At 45.1% G+C, this 25,818-nt stretch overlaps 1 protein-coding gene across 2 annotated transcripts in view; it reads left to right on the top strand.

Annotated features, from left to right (window-relative positions):
• tapt1b (transmembrane anterior posterior transformation 1b) overlaps positions 1-17,942 on the top strand; it is a 37,311-nt gene extending 19,369 nt beyond the window's left edge. Inside the window, exons 10-15 of one of the 2 annotated variants that reach the window (XR_014569221.1) lie at positions 5,891-5,950; positions 8,438-8,506; positions 10,380-10,456; positions 12,382-12,554; positions 14,321-16,950; positions 17,022-17,942. Coding sequence is in view for 1 of the 2 variants with exons in the window: in XM_083764891.1 (XP_083621017.1) it covers positions 5,891-5,950; positions 8,438-8,506; positions 10,380-10,456; positions 12,382-12,554; positions 14,321-14,595 (654 nt within the window). In the remaining variant the exon portion in view is untranslated. Of the gene's footprint in view, positions 1-5,890; positions 5,951-8,437; positions 8,507-10,379; positions 10,457-12,381; positions 12,555-14,320 lie in introns of both variants that reach the window. The other variant, XM_083764891.1, reaches the window with a different exon arrangement.
• The last annotated feature ends 7,876 nt before the right edge of the window (positions 17,943-25,818 follow it).

Below are 25,818 nucleotides of genomic sequence, written 5' to 3'. Positions count from 1 at the left end.
TCGGTACACATACTTAATGTAATGGAATAACATAGAGGGGCCCTCGGTACACATACTTAATGTAATGGAATAACATAGAGGGGCCCTCGGTACACATACTTAATGTAATGGAATAACATAGAGGGGCCCTATCGGTACACATACTTAATGTAATGGAATAACATAGAGGGGCCCTCGGTACACATACTTAATGTAATGGAATAACATAGAGGGGCCCTCGGTACACATACTTAATGTAATGGAATAACATAGAGGGGCCCTCGGTACACATACTTAATGTAATGGAATAACATAGAGGGGCCCTCGGTACACATACTTAATGTAATGGAATAACATAGAGGGGCCCCTCGGTACACATACTTAATGTAATGGAATAACATAGAGGGGCCCTCGGTACACATACTTAATGTAATGGAGTAACATAGAGGGGCCCTCGGTACACATACTTAATGTAATGGAATAACATAGAGGGGCCCTCGGTACACATACTTAATGTAATGGAATAACATAGAGGGGCCCTCTGTACACATACTTAATGTAATGGAATAACATAGAGGGGCCCTCGGTACACATACTTAATGTAATGGAATAACATAGAGGGGCCCTCGGTACACATACTTAATGTAATGGAATAACATAGAGGGGCCCTCGGTACACATACTTAATGTAATGGAATAACATAGAGGGGCCCTCGGTACACATACTTAATGTAATGGAATAACATAGAGGGGCCCTCGGTACACATACTTAATGTAATGGAATAACATAGAGGGGCCCTCGGTACACATACTTAATGTAATGGAATAACATAGAGGGGCCCTCGGTACACATACTTAATGTAATGGAATAACATAGAGGGGCCCTCGGTACACATACTTAATGTAATGGAATAACATAGAGGGGCCCTCGGTACACACTTAATGTAATGGAATAACATAGAGGGGCTCTCGGTACACATACTTAATGTAATGGAATAACATAGAGGGGCCCTCGGTACACATACTTAATGTAATGGAATAACATAGAGGGGCCCTTGGTACACATACTTAATGTAATGGAATAACATAGAGGGGCCCTCTGTACACATACTTAATGTAATGGAATAACATAGAGGGGCCCTCGGTACACATACTTAATGTAATGGAATAACATAGAGGGGCCCTCGGTACACATACTTAATGTAATGGAATAACATAGAGGGGCCCTCGGTACACATACTTAATGTAATGGAATAACATAGAGGGGCCCTCGGTACACATACTTAATGTAATGGAATAACATAGAGGGGCCCTCGGTACACATACTTAATGTAATGGAATAACATAGAGGGGCCCTCGGTACACACTTAATGTAATGGAATAACATAGAGGGGCCCCTCGGTACACATACTTAATGTAATGGAATAACATAGAGGGGCCCTCGGTACACATACTTAATGTAATGGAATAACATAGAGGGGCCCTCGGTACACATACTTAATGTAATGGAATAACATAGAGGGGCCCTCGGTACACATACTTAATGTAATGGAATAACATAGAGGGGCCCTCGGTACACATACTTAATGTAATGGAATAACATAGAGGGGCCCTCGGTACACATACTTAATGTAATGGAATAACATAGAGGGGCCCTCGGTACACATACTTAATGTAATGGAATAACATAGAGGGGCCCTCGGTACACATACTTAATGTAATGGAATAACATAGAGGGGCCCTCTGTACACATACTTAATGTAATGGAATAACATAGAGGGGCCCTCGGTACACATACTTAATGTAATGGAATAACATAGAGGGGCCCTCGGTACACATACTTAATGTAATGGAATAACATAGAGGGGCCCTCGGTACACATACTTAATGTAATGGAATAACATAGAGGGGCCCTCGGTACACACTTAATGTAATGGAATAACATAGAGGGGCCCCTCGGTACACATACTTAATGTAATGGAATAACATAGAGGGGCCCTCGGTACACATACTTAATGTAATGGAATAACATAGAGGGGCCCTCGGTACACATACTTAATGTAATGGAATAACATAGAGGGGCCCTCGGTACACATACTTAATGTAATGGAATAACATAGAGGGGCCCTCGGTACACATACTTAATGTAATGGAATAACATAGAGGGGCCCTCGGTACACATACTTAATGTAATGGAATAACATAGAGGGGCCCTCGGTACACATACTTAATGTAATGGAATAACATAGAGGGGCCCTCGGTACACATACTTAATGTAATGGAATAACATAGAGGGGCCCTCGGTACACATACTTAATGTAATGGAATAACATAGAGGGGCCCCTCGGTACACATACTTAATGTAATGGAATAACATAGAGGGGCCCTCGGTACACATACTTAATGTAATGGAATAACATAGAGGGGTCCTCGGTACACATACTTAATGTAATGGAATAACATAGAGGGGCCCTCGGTACACATACTTAATGTAATGGAATAACATAGAGGGGCCCTCGGTACACATACTTAATGTAATGGAATAACATAGAGGGGCCCTCGGTACACATACTTAATGTAATGGAATAACATAGAGGGGCCCTCGGTACACATACTTAATGTAATGGAATAACATAGAGGGGCCCTCGGTCGGTACACGTGTTTTTAGTTTTTTTTTTCTGCCTTTGTTGATAGTTACAGTGGAGATTATTCAGGACTCTGGAAACAACGTGAGGGAGCTTAATGGTCCACCCAGCCCAGGAATCAAACCGGGGTCTCTCTCTCTCTCTCTCTCTCTCTCTCTCTCTCTCTGTCTCTCTGTCTCTCTGTCTCTCTGTCTCTCTCTCTCTCTCTGTCTCTTTGTCTCTCTCTCTCTCTCTTTGTCTCTCTCTCTCTCTCTCTCTCTCTCTCTCTCTCTCTCTCTCTCTCTCTCTCTCTCTCTCTCTCTCTGTCTCTGTCTCTGTCTCTGTCTCTGTCTCTGTCTCTGTCTCTGTCTCTGTCTCTGTCTCTGTCTCTGTCTCTGTCTCTGTCTCTGTCTCTGTCTCTGTCTCTCTCTCTCTCTCTCTCTCTCTCTCTCTCAGGCATCATCATCAATAATCATAGTAATAATAAAACATGACGTTTAGGGCTACCTTAAACCTTATCCCTAAACTTATTTGCCATTTGTTTTACTATTTAAAAAAAACCTTTTTAAAATAGTTCAAATAGCTGATCTACAAGCTCGCAAGGTGTAGATGTAGATCGGCTAGTTGAACTATTTTTTTTAAATGATTTTCAAAATAAACTATTATTGAGAGGGGCCTTGTAGGTGGCGAGCATAATAAGAGACCAATCTTTGCATGCCAGACGAGATCGCCAGATATGTCTGAGGCGGCAGACGCACTTCCACATGATGTACTTTTGATGAGCTGAGCACCAGAACAGATGCTTGTATTTATTGTAGGGCTTTTTTCTACCTTCCTTTAGGGGTCAGCGGGAACAAACTCCCAGACAGCCACCTGGGATTTCTGCACGCAGGAAAAACCCTGGCGTGCGTGCGTGCGTGCGTGCGTGCATGTGTACCGTGTATGTGTGTGTGTGTGTGTGTGTGTGTGTGTGGTTTATTGAGTGCTGGCTGGTCATGTTTATTCAAGCAGGGAAACTTGACTCCTGTGTGATTGAGGAGGAAGCAGTGCATTGTTGTTCTGGTTTCTGCTCCACTGGCCTACATTCAGCCCGCTCTTCTACAACCTCTCTCTATCTCACTCTCTCTCCTGATCGCTTTCACGTGCGAGCTCGCTCCTTTCTTAGACCTCTCTTCACTACACCCACAGTACTGTACACACACATTAATAATGATAAAATACATCATTTGTTTTTGCTCATTGTATATTTGCACATACAGTACAGTACGTTACATTTGTCCTGCATTTATACATCGTATAACAACTAGGAGGCTGGAGCAGTGAGCCGCTCTGGGAGCAATTAGGGGTTAAGAGTGTTGCTCAGGGACACACATCGACACATTGTCTAGATGGCTCAAAGGCGGAGTCTCTGACGTAGTCCACCTGGCGGCCATCTTGCTTCGGGGCTACAGTACAGTATGTTCTATGGCAGCTCAAACAATAACTCGCTCAAATCTTGACGGATTTACTGTACAAACGGGTTGGTTTATTACAAACGTTGTCAACGTGGCTATGATTCAGGACGCTTATCTGCTTAATTTAGTTTTTTTATATATGAACGTCGTATAAAAAGCATATAAGTATGCGGAAGTCTCTGACGTTTATAACAAACCAAACCGTTTGAAAATCGGTTGAAGATTTTGCAAGTTATGGTTATTTAAAAGTACATGTTATGCTGCCCCGAAGTAAGATGGCCGCCACGTAGCAACGTCGCTCTTCGTTGGCCAGAGAGCGGGTGCTCCTTCTAGCTTTCTTATATATATCTATGCCTGTAACAACCACAGCCCCTTTGTTCCTCAGGAGGGCTTACTAACCAGTCAGCTATGGCCACACACACACACACGCGCACACACACTTACGCATTACTATTAGAACTTTAACCTTTAAACCTTTTTGTTTTAACCAAAGCTATCATTTTTTTAAACCATCCTTTCAAATCTTATTCTGTGGGGATGAACATTTGGCGATAATATATGTTAGAGGACCTGGTATAGAGCCCTATACTAGGGGACCCCAGTCAGTAAGTATCTAGGGTTTAACAGAGCCATATAGTAAGACAGAGTTACGCAAACTCCGTTCACTTCATGGGGCCAGTCGTCCAATGGCGGCTCGTCTACTGTACATAGACTTCTATTGGTTTGTCCCTATTTGAAGGCTTCAAATGGGGACAACCGGACGTTCACGGAAATGCATTGGGTCTATGGGCTATCGCGAGTACCTGAACCCCGTGACCGGGCTGTTTTCTGCCCCCTCAATGTCGCAACTCTTCTATTCGATGGCTCTGGGGTTTAAGTGGTTCAATAAAAAGCCAGTTAAGTCCTCCTCCTACCTCACCCTCCCACCTGCGCCCTCTTCTTTAATTTGTCCAACTTTGGGTGGTGGTGGGCAGGCTGGCTGTAACTATGGTTACGTAATGAAAGCCAACTCCTGCACAAAGAGATTAACCCCTTTATCCCCAGTGTGTCAAACTCAATCGAAAACCACCTCCCCTGTCTCTTTCTTACCTCCAAGTACTTAATACACACACACACACACATGCGCACACACACGTCACTTTATTAAAAAAAATCATTTTTATTTCCATTTCTATGCAGGTTTTGTGTTTTTACTGCTGTTGCTGGTGTCTTTGCAAGCTTGAATGCCTTTGATTTATTCTTGCTGCTGTTGTTATTATTCTTACTTTTTATGCTTATTTTCTTTTCCATCAAGGAAAGGATTCTCATGTCTTATGTGGTTCATTTTTTACACTGTGCTAATAAAACGAAATCTCTCTCTCTCTCTCTCTCTCTCTCTCTCTCTCTCTCTCTCTCTCTCTCTCTCTCTCTCTCTCTCTCTCTTCTCTTTAACCTGTGTCTCCGCTCACTTTTCAACCAGCTGTTTGGACCTGATACAAATCAATCTTCTGACGTCATTGTCTCATTACCATACGCTGTCCATGTCTTGTCCCCCAGGTGTTGGACCTGATACTAATCAATCTTCTGACGTCATTGTCTCATTACCATACAATGTCCATGTCTTGTCCCCCAGGTGTTGGACCTGATACTAATCAATCTTCTGACGTCATTGTCTCATTACCATACCATGTCCATGTCTTGTCCCCCAGGTGTTGGACCTGATACTAATCAATCTTCTGACGTCATTGTCTCATTACCATACCATGTCCATGTCTTGTCCCCCAGGTGTTGGACCTGATACTAATCAATCTTCTGACGTCATTGTCTCATTACCATACCATGTCTTGTCCCCCAGGTGTACGGAGAGTACCGAGCCAGCCTGGCCTTCGACCTGGTCAGCAGCCGGCAGAAAAATGTGAGTTGAATCCACACTAAGTGCCTTTTAGATTATAGTGTTCTTCAACGTTTTCCTGCCCCAAGAGGCACACCAAAGGCCAAGTTAAAATCTCAAGGCAACACCTGTGTTGATGTCCATGTAAAATAGCCTCTATAGCACGTGTTATCACACTGTCTGTAAATGCTTATTTGTACTTACGAACGACAAAGTTGGACCATATATTGTACGGTAAGCCCTATTTCCTACTTAAAGAGCTTTCAGGATGTGTTGTCTGAGGTTGTAGATAGGCTTTTTAACCCATTTTAAGATTTGTGAATTACAAATTTCTGCCTAATGTCCAAAATAGGGTTGGCAAGTTGAAAGTGGTTAACCCATTCTGACCGGGCACCCATTTTGGTGTCAGCATCATGTTATGCTTTAGCTATTCAAAAATAGCAGATCTACAAGCTCATATCGCGCCACCGAGTGGCGCGATACGAGCTTGTAGGTCTGCTATTTTTGAAAAATCGAAGAGTGACTGACATTTTTAGAATCTGATCTCAGGTCAGAATGGGTTCATCAGACCAGTGTGTGTCCGGCGGAAACCTTGTATGAATCTGATCTCAGGTCAGAATGGGTTAAGACTATTGCAAGATATTGCAATTATACTGTGTGGTTGTCACAGTATTCCAAGGCATACCGTTCGGGAACCTCTGATCACTAGTGATATGGATAAGCTTGGCATCCTAAATGTACAGTAGTTTCTGTAACGTCCTGTTGTACTGTATGAGGGTCCTGTACATCCATGTGCACCGTCACTAGTCCTGTGTTAAGATATCGGTTTTTTTAAGCTGCCAGCGCCTTTCTTCCATGCATTTCTATGGTAAAGATGTGCTTCTATACCATATAAAATAGAAATGCTCTTCTTCCCAGTGCCCAGCAGTGCGTTTCAGAGTGCCCTGGGTACATAGTGCCCTGGGTACAGAGTGCCCTGGGTACAGAGTGCCCTGGGTACATAGTGCCCTGGGTACAGAGTGCCCTGGGTACAGAGTGCCCTGGGTACATGGTGCCCTGGGTACATGGTGCCCTGGGTACAGAGTGCCCTGGGTACAGAGTGCCCTGGGTACAGGGGGCCCTGGGTACAGAGTGCCCTGGGTACAGAGTGCCCTGGGTACAGAGTGCCCTGGGTACATGGTGCCCTGGGTACAGAGTGCCCTGGGTACAGAGTGCCCTGGGTACAGAGTGCCCTGGGTACAGAGTGCCCTGGGTACATGGTGCCCTGGGTACAGAGTGCCCTGGGTACAGAGTGCCCTGGGTACAGAGTGCCCTGGGTACAGAGTGCCCTGGGTACATGGTGCCCTGGGTACATGGTGCCCTGGGTACATGGTGCCCTGGGTACATGGTGCCCTGGGTACATGGTGCCCTGGGTACATGGTGCCCTGGGTACATGGTGCCCTGGGTACAGAGTGCCCTGGGTACATGGTGCCCTGGGTACAGAGTGCCCTGGGTACAGAGTGCCCTGGGTACAGAGTGCCCTGGGCACTTCAAGTACAAAATGGATAAACCTTTGGAGAGGAGTGTCGCCGCCGCTCATCAGTCAGACAGACACAGAGAGGAGGATAAAATGTGACTTTTATCCTCCTCGCTGTGTCTGTCTGACACCATAATTTACAAGCTGACTTTGAATCATTGATTACCACAAGTCCACAACCATGAGAAGTCCATGTTTACTGTTATATTTCAGCTGAGCTGTTTATGCTGACAGGATGTTGGAAACGCACAGCAACTGTTCTTTTTGTCAAATATGTTTTTATTGAACAGATTATACATTATTACAAACATTATGGTATGAAATACTTTTTTATGAAACAAAATGAAAGAAAAAATCCCTTAACCCTCCCACCCATACTGCTCAGTGACACTGCATACTATATAATAAGATGATAAAAAGCTCATGGAAAACATCTGAAAAGAAAATGGCGTACAGTCAACCATATCAATGGTATCCTGTCCATTAATTGTTTCTACTCAGGTAATGGACAAGGGGCAGCCAAACCTTATCAAACTGGCTCTCCCTGTTTCTCAGGAAATACATTATTCTCTCAAGATGAAGTGTACTAGTCATTTCATTTAACCAGTCACAGCAACTGTTCTAACGTAGTTCAGGCGTCATTAAATACTCCCAAAGGGGTATATTATGGATGGGATATCCAAAAGCACCCCTCCACTCAAAATAAATAAAAATAAACGTTTTTTTATTTGATTGTTGGAAATATTTATTAACACTTTACAGAATTACAGTACATTTCAAGTACAACTCAATACAAAGACTGTTGAGAACTGTGAGTGGACGACACCATAAAGCATTGCACTTGTTTACAAGACGGTCCACCTTGGCCAATTCATCAAAACATTTAGAGACGTACGAATAGACACTGTGTTGTCTTGCAGAAAGATCTTCCTTGTGTGAACCTCTGTTGCTGACTGTGTTGTGAGTTGTGACTAATGCTGTTGTTTTCTGCCCAGGCGTACACAGACTACAGTGACTCAGTGTCCAGAAGAATGGGCTTCATTCCTCTTCCTCTGGCTCTGCTGGTTGGTATCACGTTGTCATAACACAGTCACAGTCACACAAACGTCATGGGCGCCCACCCACCCACCCACCCGACCGTCGCTCACATAAATGTCTCACAATTTACAATTTAGGCATTTAGCAGACGCTCTTAATCCAGAGCGACTTACATTTAAGCAAGAACAAAAGCATGGGAATACATCACATAAAATCATTTATCATGAAACATGCGTAAGCTAAGAAAGTAACAGTGGAATATCTATATAATGAAACTATACATACACTATACATATAAACTATACATATTCACTACTATGCTATACATATGTACTATGGCGTGCTATGACTATATACAATACAATTATAGTGCTGTCTACATAACATGTTATAAGTCTGTGTCAAATGCTATCTAAGCCAACAGAAATGCTATCTAAGGGGGGTAGGGTAAGTGCTATGGGCCATGATGGAGTCTGAAAAGGTGGGTTTTCAGGCTACGGCGGAAGATTGGGAGTGATGCTGCAGTTCTGACTGCAATGGGAAGTGCATTCCACAGTTTTGGAGCCAGAAGGGAGAAGAGTTTGGGACGTGTGGAGCGTTGTTGTCCCGGCGTTTTTAGTGAGGCTACTTCCAGCTTCCCTGCGTTGGCTGATCTCTAGACAAACCATATAGTCCCATAACATGCTGTGTGTATTTATCATGTAGATCAGTAGTTCTCAAACTTGTCATGTCAAGGACCTCCACTGTATTCGGACCCACATCTGAAAATATATTGCGCCAGGGGAACCCCCCCTTTACAATATTTGTGTCGTGTTTATTTATTTTTTAACCCATTCTGACCTGAGATCAGATTCATACGAGGTTTCCGCCGGACACACACTGGTCTGATGAACCCATTCTGACCTGAGATAAGATTCTAAAAATGTCAGTCGTTCTTCGATTTTTCAAAAATAGCAGACCTACAAGCTCGTATCGCGCCACTCGGTGGCGCGATATGAGCTTGTAGATCTGCTATTTTTCAATAGCTAAAGCATAACATGATGCCAACACCAAAATGGGTGCCCGTTCAGAATGGGTTAATAGTAGATCGACTATTTTCAAATAGCAGATGTAGTCCTATGTACGTATACAGTGATTAATCTGGTTTTGATCCTATATTATTAACCCATTCTGGACGGGAACCCCTTTTGGTGTTTTAAGGATTATGTTATACTTTAGCTATTGAGAAATAACAGATCGAGTGCCGCGCTACGAGCTTGTGGATCTGCTAAAAAAAGAATATCGTGAAAATGTAGCGCAAATCTTTGAATATATATTTCAGAGCGCACGTTTTAACTCAAATCTTTTCTTCTGGGGGTCCGTAGAACAAAATATTTTCAGACGGGGGTCGGCATATCATTTGTGGGGTGCTTGACATGAAAAACCTTGCGAACCACTGACATAGAAACATATGTTTTTCAGAAAACTATCAGGATTTAGAAGGCATTTTTTGTAGAATCATCCTCGGTCTAAATGGGTTGACATGTTTTCATTGGGGTACCCGAAGCCCACTTTGTGAACCGCTGATGACGTACTGTAATATTGTATAATGTCATGTGTGGGCGGCTGTGGCTCAGGAGGTAGAGCAGGTCGTCCAATGATCCGTGGGTCGGTGGTTCGAATCCCGGCTCCTCCTGTCGACACAAGAACCTGAACCCCACATTGCCTCCAATGAGTTGGTCAGTGTGAGCTTGCCACCATTGGTGTGTGAATGTGGGAAGTGAGGACGCTGGCGTCGACTGTTCACCGCTTCACCGCCCAATGTATGAATGAATGAACCATTTTAAAGCGCTTTGAGCACTTGGAAAAGCGCTATTATTATGAATTAATGAATGTATTGATGTGGTTGTGTCCTTCCAGTTAATCAGAGTGGTGAACAGCTCAGTGAAGATCCAGGGCTCTCTGTCCTTCATGTGTGTTCTGCTCTTCTACCTCGGGTAAACATCACACCCCTACTGTACATCTCCTTGGCTCTCGTTTTAACTTCATACTGTGCACGCTAGCGTCTCTATTCTGGGGCAAACATTAGGTGAAAATAGCCCATCTTTGTGAACTTGAAGATGGACTAATTCTGTTTAAGATATTTTAGCGTGGAAAATAATAGATCCTGCACACTTCAGGTCTTCACTTAGAGCAAATTTTTTTTTTCAAGTACAGGTCAGTCTCATGCGCACCTGTCCCAGTAGTAGGCCAGTCAATCTAAGCAAAGAATGGGCCTGACCCAAAATAAATTGCACAAGTAATCGTTTTTTTATGATCGCTGATTCCTTAGGGTCATCCAAATTACATTACATTAAAAGTATTATAATACATTGTGGATCATGGTAAATTCAGTGGTTGAAAGTTGGACTGAATCCATTCCAAGCATTCGTTTTGCACTAAAAACACCCAAATGTGCTGATCTCATCACATTTTGGCACATTTGGGCAATCAAAACATTAAACGCCATTGACATTGAAGGGAAGATTTACGTCATATGTAAACGAGCTAACCAATCACAGGCAACAGGCATTCTGATTGGCCAGTATGAGATGTTGCATCATGATGATGTACGATAAAATGTACGATGATGTACGGTCAAATCTTAGATTGACTGGCCTATAGTTGGATAAAAGCAGAGTAATCTAGTAAGAGTGTAATGACACTCCTGTTGACTCCCATTGTAACAATGGAATGTGGAAGTGCTCATTCTATCTCAATGGGATAGTTCCAGCCCTAGGAGCAATGTTTGGAACTATAGCCCATAGTTTTGCGGCGAGATCAAAGTGTGTCGCCACTCTCTTACTATATTACTCTGGGTAAAGGATATTTAGTGTAAAATTAAAACAGGATGTGGCGGTTGTGGGACTCCTCTCAACTGAGTATGGGCTTTAAGTGTTTAAAGGGGGCATGAAACTGATTTTGAAGCTTGCTTTCCTGTACAGGTTAAAAACATGGCAGGCTGATGGTACACTGTGATGTAAGCAATGCAGCTACAGTACAGCGAATAAACAGTTTAAAACAGAATACATTGTTGATCTACACATGGTCCTCTCCTTTTCTTCCTTACCATTACATTTCCACTCAAAAGAGCCAATCTATAAGCTCACAACACATTGGGTTGCGACGGATTGGAATGCGTTGTGAGCTTGTAGCTCTCCCACTGTTATCCTATTATGACATGCCCTGAATAGAGATACTGGTGTTCATGTGGTTAACCATGTTAGTGCCGGAAGTGCATCAAAATAGAAGCTCCGGGGTGCCAGAGTTGTCTGATCGCTTTTACTTTGAAAGCCATGAACCGGAAACACTTTCCTAAAAAAGTTGACTTTACAAAGAGACCTCAGATCCCCGATCATCTTAATATATTTTCTTACGCTCCAAAAAGCGTTCATATTTTGCGGGAGAGACGGATGAGGAGCAGAAATGAAGCGCCAGCATATCGATCCATTCATCACCACGGAGAGCGCCTTGGATTAGGAGATTCAATTCAATTCAATTCAATTTTATTATAGTGTCAAATCACAACGAGTTGTCTCAAGACACTTTACAACCAACAAAGATCCACCCAGAGATACGAGTCATTCTTTCCGCCGCGCTAACATGGAAGTCAATGACAAGCTAATAGTTGCACTGAGCTTTAGCATACGGCAAGCGAAAAGCGAAATGCGAAAAATAATAATAGGAAAAATTCTGAATATTCTTATCTCGCCCCGCGTCGCTGGGACGTCGCTAGGACGTCCACAGACGTCGTAGGCACCAATATTTCAGGATCCTTATGACGTTCTCAGACGTCCTATGTTTTAATTGTGTTAATGTGCAGTATTTAACAAAACATATTGCAATGTAATTTAAGAAGGTGTGTGTGTGTGCGTGCGTGCAGGATGATGACTCTGAAGGTGCTGAACAGCATCATTCTGTTGGGGACGTCGTGCATGTTCGTGAAGGAGGCCAACATGGAGGAGAAGCTGTTTGATCCTCCTCCTTCCGTCGCCTCCAGCCGTGCCAACTCCAGAGCACAGCGGCCCAAACACACACACACTGTTACACTGCAAGGTAACACAACTCCAGAGCACAGCGGCCCAAACACACACACACTGTTACACTGCAAGGTAACACAACTCCAGAGCACAGCGGCCCAAACACACACACACTGTTACACTGCAAGGTAACACAACTCCAGAGCACAGCGGCCCAAACACACACACACTGTTACACTGCAAGGTAACACAACTCCAGAGCACAGCGCCCCAAACACACACACACACACTGTTACACTGCAAGGTAACACAACTCCAGAGCACAGCGCCCCAAACACACACACACACACTGTTACACTGCAAGGTAACACAACTCCAGAGCACAGCGGCCCAAACACACACACACTGTTACACTGCAAGGTAACACAACTCCAGAGCACAGTGCCCCAAACACACACACACACTGTTACACTGCAAGGTAACACAACTCCAGAGCACAGCGGCCCAAACACACACACACACACTGTTACACTGCAAGGTAACACAACTCCAGAGCACAGCGCCCCAAACACACACACACACACACACTGTTACACTGCTAGGTAACACAACTCCAGAGCACAGCGCCCCAAACACACACACACACACACACACACACACTGTTACACTGCAAGGTAACACAACTCCAGAGCACAGCGCCCCAAACACACACACACTGTTACACTGCAAGGTAACACAACTCCAGAGCACAGCGGCCCAAACACACACACACTGTTACACTGCAAGGTAACACAACCATAGAGCACAGCGGCCCAAACACACACACACACACTGTTACACTGCAAGGTAACACAACTCCAGAGCACAGCGCCCCAAACACACACACACACTGTTACACTACAAGGTAACACAACTCCAGAGCACAGCGCCCCAAACACACACACACACTGTTACACTGCAAGGTAACACAACTCCAGAGCACAGCGGCCCAAACACACACACACACTGTTACACTGCAAGGTAACACAACTCCAGAGCACAGCGGCCCAAACACACACACACTGTTACACTACAAGGTAACACAACTCCAGAGCACAGCGGCCCAAACACACACACACTGTTACACTGCAAGGTAACACAACTCCAGAGCACAGCGGCCCAAACACACACACACTGTTACACTGCAAGGTAACACAACTCCAGAGCACAGCGCCCCAAACACACACACACACTGTTACACTGCAAGGTATCACAACTCCAGAGCACAGCGCCCCAAACACACACACACTGTTACACTGCAAGGTAACACAACTCCAGAGCACAGCGCCCCAAACACACACACACTGTTACACTGCAAGGTAACACAACTCCAGAGCACAGCGCCACAAACACACACACACACTGTTACACTGCAAGGTAACACAACTCCAGAGCACAGCGGCCCAAACACACACACACTGTTACACTGCAAGGTAACACAACTCCAGAGCACAGCGCCCCAAACACACACACACTGTTACACTGCAAGGTAACACAACTCCAGAGCACAGCGGCCCAAACACACACACACACACTGTTACACTGCAAGGTAACACAACTCCAGAGCACAGTGGCCCAAACACACACACCGTCACACTGCAATGATAGTCAACGGACCAATGCTGGTTCGAGCTGCAATGACAAATTCGGCCACTGTGTCCATTTCGCCTCAGGGTTTCCTCCGGGTGCTGTCTCTATTAATATATACTCTAAGATATAAACCCTTAAATAAGTTTGAGTTTGCACGTCAATGGCAGTCGTTTAAAGGGACATAACCTCCTTTCGCCCCGTCTCAAACAACAGATCCCGTGGCAGAGAGAGGAGGGCCGTCGGCGTCATCGGCGGAGCAGCCCGAGCAGCCGGCAGAGAGCAGCCACCACCACCCAGCGCCCCCCACGCTGCCCAAGAGCGACTCGGCCTTCCTGACCACGCCCGACGGCGACGACGAAGACGACAAGATCCTGATCCTGAACCGCGACACGGGCCTGGAGGGAGACTCCGGACTCAAGCCCCGAACGCCCAAGAAAGACCTGCTGGAGATCGACCGCTTCACCATCTGTGGCAACCGCATCGACTGACGGGACGGGGACGAGGTCGAGGACGGGGGGCAAACCCAACATCCATCCTGCCGATGGAGCCTGGTTCAGGGATCAGACAAAGTCTTTTGTTTTTGTGGGCCGGCGGGCGGGAGGGGGGGACCCGTCCTCCTGGTGCAGCCATCCCCTATGAACCCCTTGAAGCCCTGCTTTGAGTATTTATTGCTATTTATTACCGACTGAACCCCCAGGGCATTGGGCTGTAGGAAAAGGCCATAGCAGACTGGAGAGAATACCCCTCTACCACCACTACAATTTCACCCGACCACCAACCGGACACGACCAGTTACTGTGGGATGGGCTCGTGGTGGTCATCCTACTTGGCAACCCCCCCCCCCCCCCCCCCCCCACCCCGGGAGACGATGGGAACACGTCGGGACGGCGGGGTGAATGTTACTTTTGTGATGTCATACGGACGCACCATCATGTGATTTGTAAAAGAACGTTGCAGCTGGACTGTGCGAGGAAGCGTTCGCAAGCACGTGTTGGCCCGAGGAGTGCAACTACGTTTTTTTTGTTTTTTGACAAGGAACATAAATGTTCTAGATTTTTAAGGTTTTTCAAAAGTTGGAAAAATATTTGAAATGTTTTTACGGATATTGTTTTTTTTTTCTTTCTTTTTTTTTACTATCTGTCATGTTCTGAACTATAGGTCATAGACCCCAAACAATGCTCTTATCAAGTTATGTTTCAGTCATAAATGGGGATGCACGATATTGCAATTTTGGCCAAAAAAAGAATTATTTCCATGGTCATACCGACCGATAGTGATTATTGCAATACCATTTTCCAGTACACCTTTTATACTGGACACTGTTAAGACACTCATTTCTTCTGCCTGACTAGATTTTCTGACATTTTGCACACACACCCCTGCCCATTATCTATGGAATCATGTGGTAATATTCCATACCGATTGGCTGTTTGTGGGAGGGCCTAATCATGAACGCAATGTCCGATTGATCCTCTCGTGTAGCCAGACAACTATTCCAAAATATCTATATAAATAATATATAGAGTCTGGAACTACAGCTCTATGTGAATGCTATATAGAATCTGGAGTAAGGAAGCTGCCATTTCCGTTCACGAAGATATATTTTAAAACATCTTTACATTTAATTTTTTTTATTTCCATTTCAGCAAGCTATATATCCTTTAGCTGATTTGTATTTATATTGAGATAAAATTGTGCGACTGTAAAGACGAAATGGAAGTGGGTGGGGTAGGAGGCTCCGCTTCATCGCTTACTCATGATAGAGCTTCCGTTTCTTCAGACGGAAGCATTTGAACAACAGTCTGACCACGCGAGTCTAGATTGACCCCACATTTGAATTGCAGAGCCCAACATTGATTTCACGTTTTTACCAATTTTCACCAAATTGAGTACACGTGATCTCCGGAGTCAATGAGTTGATGATATTGGCTTCCAAAATGAGTGGGCGGGCCTATTTATTATTTACCAAAAAACACCATACGGTTACATTATGGATGCGACATCCAGTCAACCCCATATTGGAATTTCACGTGCTCTAGTGTGCACGTCCAAGAGCGCGTTCACTTGTGCCCATAGTACAATAGTACCCACACATGCGGAAAAGCTCAACCTTATGTCATAGAAACGCTATTAAACCCTGCAGCTTCCTCGGGTGCTCCAACCCACGACTGACTAAAGCCCAACAACACACACCGTCTGTGAAGCAGGTGCGCAGCGACGTGGCACAGGCGTTGCCGCGCATCAACGCCTGGAAAATAGAACAGTGGTGTATCGGGAGCGTCAGGCGAGGCGTGAACGCGCGTCGCCTGACGCCGCCGGTGTGGGATAGGTTCATTGAAAATAACGGCTGAGGCGGCTGTTTTGACGTGCAGCGTTCGCAGACGGTGTGTGTTGGGCTTCACACAGTCCTGGGTAGGCCACCCAGCCTGGTGGAGATGTCCACCGTGTTCCTTCCTGGGTGCAGATGCAGATTTAAAAAAAAAAGGAAACATTGCTTTGTTGAAAGCTGATTTTATTAGACCTATACTGAACCCTACACTTTGTTCCCATAGGCCAGATTTAAATGAGCTGCGATATAGAAGTATGTTATGTAAGATATGATCTCAATATGCATTGAGTCCCTCCTAAATCTAGCACTCTTGTCAGATTTCAGGTGACTTAATAAGTTATTATACAGTACAGTTGTATATCTTGCTCCCTCCTCCCATGACTGAAGCTGAACAGTCATTGCCAATGACAAATTAGTTGTCCCTTCAACAGATAACTTCACAGCGCAGACATCATCTCCTGTCTCGGTAGGTTAACCCATTTTGGGGCGGGAACCCCTTTTGGTGTTGCATTATGTAATGCTTTAGCTATTGAAAAATAGCAGATCTACAAGCTCATAGCGCACCACCGAGTGGCGCGCTACGAGCTTGTAGGTCTGCTATTTTTGAAGAATCGTGAAAAGTGACATGAAAGTGTTTGAGAACGACTGACAGAAAAACATAGCTTTTTTTTTCAAGAAAACAGTCAGGCTTTATTAGAATTAATTATTAATTTGCAGATTCGTTCCCAGGTCAAAATGGGTTAAGACTAGCTGTTTTCCCATCCATGTGGTTGGCACATGATTCCTGTCATCATATCGGCGTGAGATATCGGGAATGATTTTTTATATCTTGTCTTGATACCATTTTTAAACGATTATCGGCCGATATTATCCGATATGGTGACCCATATATATCGTGCATCCCTTGTCACAAACTAACACACGCATTTCAGTGCTTTGAACTGTGAGTTACTACTAAAGTGAGCCCAAGAGATTCCAGTTGAAAGAAGGCCCATGTTTTACATGAGTGCTCCTCTGGCTTTCACCACCTCTGGGTTCTTATTGCTATAGGTTCACCCCTGCTATGCTACAGTAAGTCTGTCTTTTAAGTAATAGCCTGGAGGTTTTCGCATTAAGCCAGTGTGGCATCGAAATTGTTACATTTGAAGAGTGCTGGGCAGTATATCGACTTCCTATATTTTTACTGAACCATAATGGAAAACATTTAATGAAAAAGTGGATCTTTCAGAAGTATAACGGCAAACTATGGGACATTGAAATTATGTCTGTCTGTCTCTCTGTTGCTTCAGCTGTAACTTTGACCCTGCCTACTTGTGGTAGTGTGAGTCCTGGCTGGAAGGAAAATCAAATCTCAGTGAGATTTCAGTAAACAAAACATGGAATCTATTGCATTGTTGTATTCTTTAATTCGGTAGTTCCCAATCGTTTTCGTGCCAAGGACCCCCAAATGGATATATATTTGGCCGTGCTCCCCCATCTGAAAAAAGGTGTGTGTGTGTGTGTGTGTGTGTGTGTGTGTGTGTGTGTGTGTGTGTGTGTGTGTGTGTGTGTGTGTGTGTGTGTGTGTGTGTGTGTGTGTGTGTGTGTGTGTGTGTGTGTGTGTGTGTGTGTGTGTGTGTGTGTGTGTGTGTGTGTGTGTGTGTGTCTCCCAGAAGAGAAAATGTATGTTAAGAACAATTCAATTATTCAAAAGTTTCCAAACATTTTATACTGTATGCAGTATATATATGTTGTTGTACTTTTTTAAGTAAAAAGCTCTCTGCTGGCCATGATGTAAGCTTGTAATTATGTCTGCCATTTTTGAATAGCCAACATAATTATAAAATATCGATAAATTGTTAAAATGATTGTGATGCCAGATTAACACCCCCTGGAATCCTCAAGGACACCTGGGAATCCCTGGACCCCACTTTGAGAACTACTACTAGCCGTTTTCAGAAAAACGTATGTTATAATAATAATATATAATTTGGTACATCAATATCTGACTATCATGCAAGTCTTTTATTCCCCTTTTATCCCAAGATTTTTGTAACTAATTTAATTTTTCTCACTTAGTGTCAATTGTTTAATGTAATCCTGGGTGCTACACTCCCTCTGCCAACCTGGGGAGAGCAACGGACTGGCCTCATGTTTACTTCAATACATGTCACCTGACGACGGGTGAGTTTCCCCGGTTGGACGTAGCGCGTGGAAGGAACACGTTATTCCAACCAGTTCCTTTCCCCTCCATGAGGTGCCCCCGCTGGCCAGGGGGAGGCAGTTTAGAGACCAGGATTACTGCATGTTTTTGTGAGGGTACATACCTACCCTAGGGGACACGGGGAGAACATGCAAACTCCACACAGAAAGGTCCTTCTGGCAACCCCACCTAGGGTATTGGGCACTGATGACGCAGAGGAGAAAACACGCCGAGAGCGCTACCGACTGCAGGTTTCACCTATATCACGTAAATCTTATGCTTAATTCACGCGCCGTCATATGATGGTGTCGTTTGCCGAAAATATACGGTCCGCTAATCGTATTAATCTAGTAAAAGTATCAATCTAAAACATTGCCTTTAGACCCAAATTGCCAACCATTGCCAGGCACTAGTTTTACTCCGTACCAGGATAGATGTTTATACCCAGATGAGCCTCTTATCAGTCTTATATTTGAGGCTTACCCCCCTCCTCCCCTACAGAGAGCGGCATACAGCTGTGGTTATCGTTGCCATTCTCGTTTACTAACCTGGGATTAGCTAGACATAAGGTGAATGCAGTTATAACCATGCACCTATAGCCCTACAATACTTCATTGTACAGTATTATTATGTGTTTATATGTGTTGAATAGTGAAAATAGCCAATCTACAAGTTCACAATTCATTGCTTGCTTTGTTAGCTTGTAGTTACTAGGAGAATGCATTATATCCTTTTGAGTCCCGTTCATGACGACCGTTGCTGCGTGTCTCTCCCCTTCTCTCTCTCTCCCCCTTTCCTGTCCGTCTTCACTGCAACTATCAATAAAAAGGCACAAAAGCAACAAATAAATAAATCTTAAAAAAAGGCACAAAATAGGGATGCCTCCAGGTCGTAGTGGTCAACTTATTTTTAGGAAAATCAGTTGTATCGAGGTCAGAGGGACACAGGGTCCTAGCCTAGTGTCCTCAGAGGGACACAGGGTCCTAGCCTAGTGTCCTCACAGGGTCCTAGCCTAGTGTCCACACAGGGTCCTAGCCTAGTGTCCACACAGGGTCCTAGCCTAGTGTCCACACAGGGTCCTAGCCTAGTGTCCACACAGGGTCCTAGCCTAGTGTCCTCACAGGGACACAGGGTCCTAGCCTAGACAACATGTCCTCAGAGGGACCCAGGGTCCTAGCCTAGTGTCCACACAGGGTCCTAGCCTAGTGTCCTCACAGGGACACAGGGTCCTAGCCTAGACAACATGTCCTCAGAGGGACACAGGGTCCTAGCCTAGTGTCCTCATAGCCTAGTGTCCTCAGAGGGACCCAGGGTCCTAGCCTAGTGTCCTCAGAGGGACCCAGGGTCCTAGCCTAGTGTCCTCAGAGGGACCCAGGGTCCTAGCCTAGTGTCCTCACAGGGACCCAGGGTCCTAGCCTAGTGTCCTCAGAGGGACCCAGGGTCCTAGCCTAGTGTCCTCAGAGGGACCCAGGGTCCTAGCCTAGTGTCCTCACAGGGACCCAGGGTCCTAGCCTAGTGTCCTCAGAGGGACCCAGGGTCCTAGCCTAGTGTCCTCACAGGGACACAGGGTCCTAGCCTAGTGTCCTCACAGGGTCCTAGCCTAGTGTCCTCAGAGGGACCCAGGGTCGTAGCCTAGTGTCCTCACAGGGTCCTAGCCTAGTGTCCTCAGAGGGACCCAGGGTCCTAGCCTAGTGTCCTCAGAGGGACACAGGGTCCTAGCCTAGTGTCCTCAGAGGGACACAGGGTCCTAGCCTAGTGTCCTCAGAGGGACACAGGGTCCTAGCCTAGTGTCCTCAGAGGGACACAGGGTCCTAGCCTAGTGTCCTCAGAGGGACACAGGGTCCTAGCCTAGTGTCCTCAGAGGGACACAGGGTCCTAGCCTAGACAACATGTCCTCAGAGGGACACAGGGTCCTAGCCTAGTGTCCTCACAGGGACACAGGGTCCTAGCCTAGTGTCCTCAGAGGGACACAGGGTCCTAGCCTAGTGTCCTCACAGGGACCCAGGGTCCTAGCCTAGTGTCCTCACAGGGACCCAGGGTCCTAGCCTAGTGTCCTCACAGGGTCCTAGCCTAGTGTCCACACAGGGTCCTAGCCTAGTGTCCACACAGGGTCCTAGCCTAGACAACATGTCCTCAGAGGGACCCAGGGTCCTAGCCTAGTGTCCTCACAGGGACACAGGGTCCTAGCCTAGTGTCCTCAGAGGGACACAGGGTCCTAGCCTAGTGTCCTCACAGGGACCCAGGGTCCTAGCCTAGTGTCCTCAGAGGGTCCTAGCCTAGTGTCCTCAGAGGGACACAGGGTCCTAGCCTAGTGTCCTCACAGGGACACAGGGTCCTAGCCTAGACAACATGTCCTCAGAGGGACCCAGGGTCCTAGCCTAGTGTCCTCAGAGGGTCCTAGCCTAGACAACATGTCCTCACAGGGACCCATACCTCCCCTAAGTGGGGGCATTTTCCCAGTCACTCAACACCTATGAGTCACACTGGTACGAGAGGCAATTTCCGGATTAAAGCTTATGGGTTTATAATTAAGGTTGGGGCAAAGGTAAGGGTTATGGTGAGGTCTGTAGTAGTATAGTGAGGGTTAAGGTTAGACTTTTAGTTGGTGATAGGGCCGTCAATGAAAGGCGCGCTTGTGTGTGTGTGTGTGTGTGTGTGTGTGTGTGTGTGTGTGTGTGTGTGTGTGTGTGTGTGTGTGTGTGTGTGTGTGTGTGTGTGTGTGTGTGTGTGTGTGTGTGTGTGTGTGTGTGTGTGTGTGTGTGTGAGAGAGAGAGAGACTCTGAACCTAGATCAGTGGTACGGTTTTCAATCCTTTTCATATCAAGGCCCCTTATTTATTCGGCACTTGAGCCATGGACCACCATTTGATGACATTTTGCCTCAATATTTTGTTATTGTTATTTTTAAACGGTTGTCCCCAATTCGAGTGTAACATGAAACCAAATGGACCCTTACGGTTTCATCTTACACTCTCAAGAGTTAGAATCTATAATAAGGGTCCATTTGGTTACCAACTTACCAACCATTGACATAGAAGGTTACACATGACAACAGGAGTTCAGCGTGTACATGCTCATTACAGATGAGGATTGGGTTCTGGTGACTAACACTGTACTCCACTGTTCACCCTCAATGGCCTGTCATCACACACCGGCCTGACCTCTGAGGCTCCAGCTCTCTTTTCAGATCATTTGTCATTTGATGGAAGAAGTACTCACTATACTCGCATGTTTTACCTAAAGTACAGGTATCGATACTGCAATGTAGATGTATACTCACTCTGTTAGAAAGTCCCGTATTCAAAATGTATACTCGAGTAAAAGTACAACAGTATTGGCATCAAAATATACTTAAAATACCAAAAGTAAAAGTAAGCCCTCTCTTTGTAGCCTGGTAACCAGACTGCTTGTTTCACACGGGCAGACTAAATGATGCAGTCTACCATTCGTTGTTGATATGGAAGCCAGCGACGTGAAGCTATACGAAGCAGCCATAGAGCACCGAAGTCCTGACGTAACTCGCTCATCCCGACGATTCCCCTGGTTCGCGGAAGTAATGTCTCTATGGAGAATAACATGGGGTGATCTTAATATCGTCTACTATAAGCGTTGTGGTCCAAAAATAAACAAGCTGTCTCGGCGTTATTGTCGGGAAGGTGTCCCTGTATCGTTTGCAACAGTCAGTCACTCATATATGATACAGTCTGCTTCTAGCGAAAATCTAACTAATTCAGCAGCAGTAACATTAGCGTTTTCTCTCAGTCAGTTGATTCTTCATATCCATATGAGTGAAACGGCCGGGGTGACATGTTTATTTTTCAAACACAGTTGTTATATGAGGCGATCTAAAATCGCCTCAATGGGGATTTCAATGCAACTAAACAAATACATGAACCTGGGGACTGACGCCCTCTACTGAAAGTGACGTCAGACTTCGGTGCTCTATGAGGTGTGAAGCGGCTGCCAAATGATGCTGTGATGCGTTTTTGCATGTTTTCATCTGCCCGTCCGTAAGACGAACGTAGCCAATCAGGCTGGATTCCAGCCAAGCTATACTCATGCAGAAGTTCAAAATGTACAAGACACCTTTTGAAAATAGCCAATGATGCATGTGATGCATCCTCACTTTTCCGGCTTCACTTTTCTGCCCTCACTTTTATCTTCAATATGTACTTTGCTCAGCCAGTCAAATCAGCGCTATGGGGTGATCAGCCAATCACAAACCCGGAAAGCTGGGCATAGAAGGGGTTAGCGCCCCTCAAAAACATACCTCAACATTGTAATTATGTATACAGTACTTGAGTACCTCTGACATCTCAACACTATAAATATAGGTGCCTACGCCAGCTAAGAATAACCGAGATCAGAACGCAGACCTAGGACTCCATACCAAGATCTCGCTACCGACCGCCGGACACCAAGACCAGCTTGCGCTCAAGGGAAATATCTGTCCCTTCCGTATTTCGGAAGGTAGAATTCCCTCGGCACTATCCCCGACCAGACCCCCACAGTTGGCCTCGGTCACACAAACCATGCCGGGTGTTTCTGAAAACATGAACTTTGAGTTGAGCTTTCCTTGGAGACATTCTCTTTGCTCTCTAGCCATTATCTCAATGTTATTTTTCTCCTGAGATAGTTTATAGCTTGAATTACATAAACTTCCACCGAACTCAACAGGTTGTCAACATTGGAACTTCACAGGATTGTCTCTGTTCCCAAGGCATCTACAAGCTCAGAACGTGTTGCGTGTTGTGAGCTTGTCGATTGGCTGTTTTCACTGTCATACACCACCAATGTCCACCATAAAAATCATGTTTTGATGACAGTGATGAGAAGAGATGGGGAGAGAAACGCAGTGAGAATGACACCTTTTTCTTCTGCCTGTCACGCTGATGCAAGCTGCTGTTATTTTCACTACAGGAGTCAGGACTTTGAATTAATGTGAGACAGGATACAAAATAAATTGGTGAATGTGAGCGCTTGAGATGAAACGGAAAACTGTTTCATGAATGGCATGTCTTGAAGGCTCTAACATTCACCAATTTATTGTGTAACCTGTCTCATGACGATGGTCTACGGTCCCTAGATTAAACAAACATGAGAGAGAGAGAGATTCTTTGAGTATAGCGAGTGACAATTCACTGAATTCAGAATCACGGAACGCAGTGATTCAGGTTGGAACGCAGGCTAGAATACTTGAGCACTGTAGCTGATCCAAAACTAAGGAAAACATTAGCTCAATACAGACTCAGTGAACAAAAAACTCCCATTTCTGTTGGGTGAAGCTGCTGTTACAGGAGGATGATGTCAAATGGAATACAACGACACCGTCAATGATTGAAAAAAAAAGGCAGGCAGGCGTTGTTGTGAAACTAAGAGAAAAGGTGCAAGCTCAGAATCCAGATCAACAAAATAGTTCAGCACTGCAGCAAGAACAGGTTGACAATCTTTTGTCTGATAAAGATATACAAATTTAGCAGCAGACCCTCTTAATCCAGAGCGATTTACATTAAGCAAGAAAGAAACATGGCAATACGTCATAATACAGGCTACATGAAAAAGTATCGGTTGATTACATGGAATGTATAATCTATCTCTCTCTCTCTATCTCTCTCTCCAGTCTTCATTACTTTACTGTTGATAATTCAGAATCAATACTGTTGACATGGTGCTGAAATGTTGAAACAAGATGCTGAAACAAGTCATGAGTGAATCATTCGTTGTGAAATCGTTCCACTGTGTTTATTAGCAAACTGTAAATAAAGTAGGCTTGAAGCACCCTTGACAGTTATAAGAACTCTAACTATCTCTGACAGAGAATGCACAATCTTTTTTCACAAGATAGTATATTACTCAAAGTGTTAATGTAACACAGCTCTGTTTACACCTTAATTGTCTCCACCAGGCCGAAGGCATGTGGGGAGAGTATGTTTTGCACTCCGTCCGTCCGCGTGTCCGTCCGTCCGTCCGTCCGTCCGTGTGTCCGTCCGTGTGTCCGTGAACAGCTAATCTCGGCCACCGTTAACCCGGTCGATGCCATATTTTGCACACACACTCCCTGGATGCCAACCATGAACCTCTGCCCCAAACTTTCCAGAACGGCCTGTTATAGCGCCACCAGGAGGCCGCTTTGTGCAAAACAAGTTTTTGCACAGTACACCTACAGATTTTGTCCAAACATCACGCAAATTGGTACACAGTCTCTCTAGAGCCATTCAACGAAACGGGTCTTTCAGATTTATCAGACTCCATCCTGATTGGTTAAGATTGGCTTCCAAAGTTCACAGGAGTGCTCAGTTTCAAACAAAATGCTGCAAATCATGAACACATCGCGTGATTTCCGTGAAATTGTGCACCCACATTCCCACTAGGCCGAGGACGAAATGCCACATGAACAATTTCAACTCAGCCTCAAGGTGGCGCTATAACTGGCCGAAAAGTGTTTTTACCTCTAAATGCACGGATCTGTGGATAACCTGGTGGAGACCTGTGCCCGGAAGGGCACTTTTTCTAGTTTTATTCCTATTTATATTGGATATTTATTTGTACATTGTTTTATTTTGATTGTTTTGTTCCACTTTTGCTTTGGCAATGTAAACGTATTTTTTTTAAATATAAAAGCAAATATAAAAAAAACAATAAAGCTCCTTTGAGTTTAGAGAGAGAGAGAGAGAGAGAGAGGAGATTTTACAGTCAACACCTGCAACTGTGAGGAGGAGGAGGGATAAACGGTCGGCGCGGGGTCGCGCTCCGAAGACGCTCGCTACAATAACGTGCATGGGGGCGCGCTCGGCTTGGCGTGTGCGCGCGGCGCGGGCCCGCTCGGCGCCTGTGTGTGTGTGTGAGTGTGTGAGTGAGTGGTGCCAAGGAGAGGACAGGCTGAGATGAGGAGGAGCGCTTATCTGGACTTGGCCCGTCTGTCGGTCGTCGCTGCATGACATGTCGCCCAGGATGTCCGTGACCACAACGAGGACCACCTTACTGGATGTTGGGGAAAACGTGGACTGACTATTATTATTATTTTGCACTTTTCTTTTTGCCTGTCGGCGCGGCTACAGGTGTCACCGTTCACCAACTCGTCTCCCTAATTAGGACCAGGCAACACTTTGAAACAGACCTGTTTTTTATCCTTGTTCTTATTCTTTTGTAACTTTTTTTTATTTTTTAATAGTGTTATTACTATTATTATTAATTGAATTTA

Source organism: Protomyctophum parallelum, assembly GCF_964188405.1.
Source record: "Protomyctophum parallelum genome assembly, chromosome: 5".
Classification (NCBI taxonomy): Eukaryota; Metazoa; Chordata; class Actinopteri; order Myctophiformes; family Myctophidae; genus Protomyctophum; species Protomyctophum parallelum.
The sequence above is the reverse complement of the archived record's forward strand: the minus strand, read 5'-3'. Positions and strand labels throughout refer to the sequence as shown.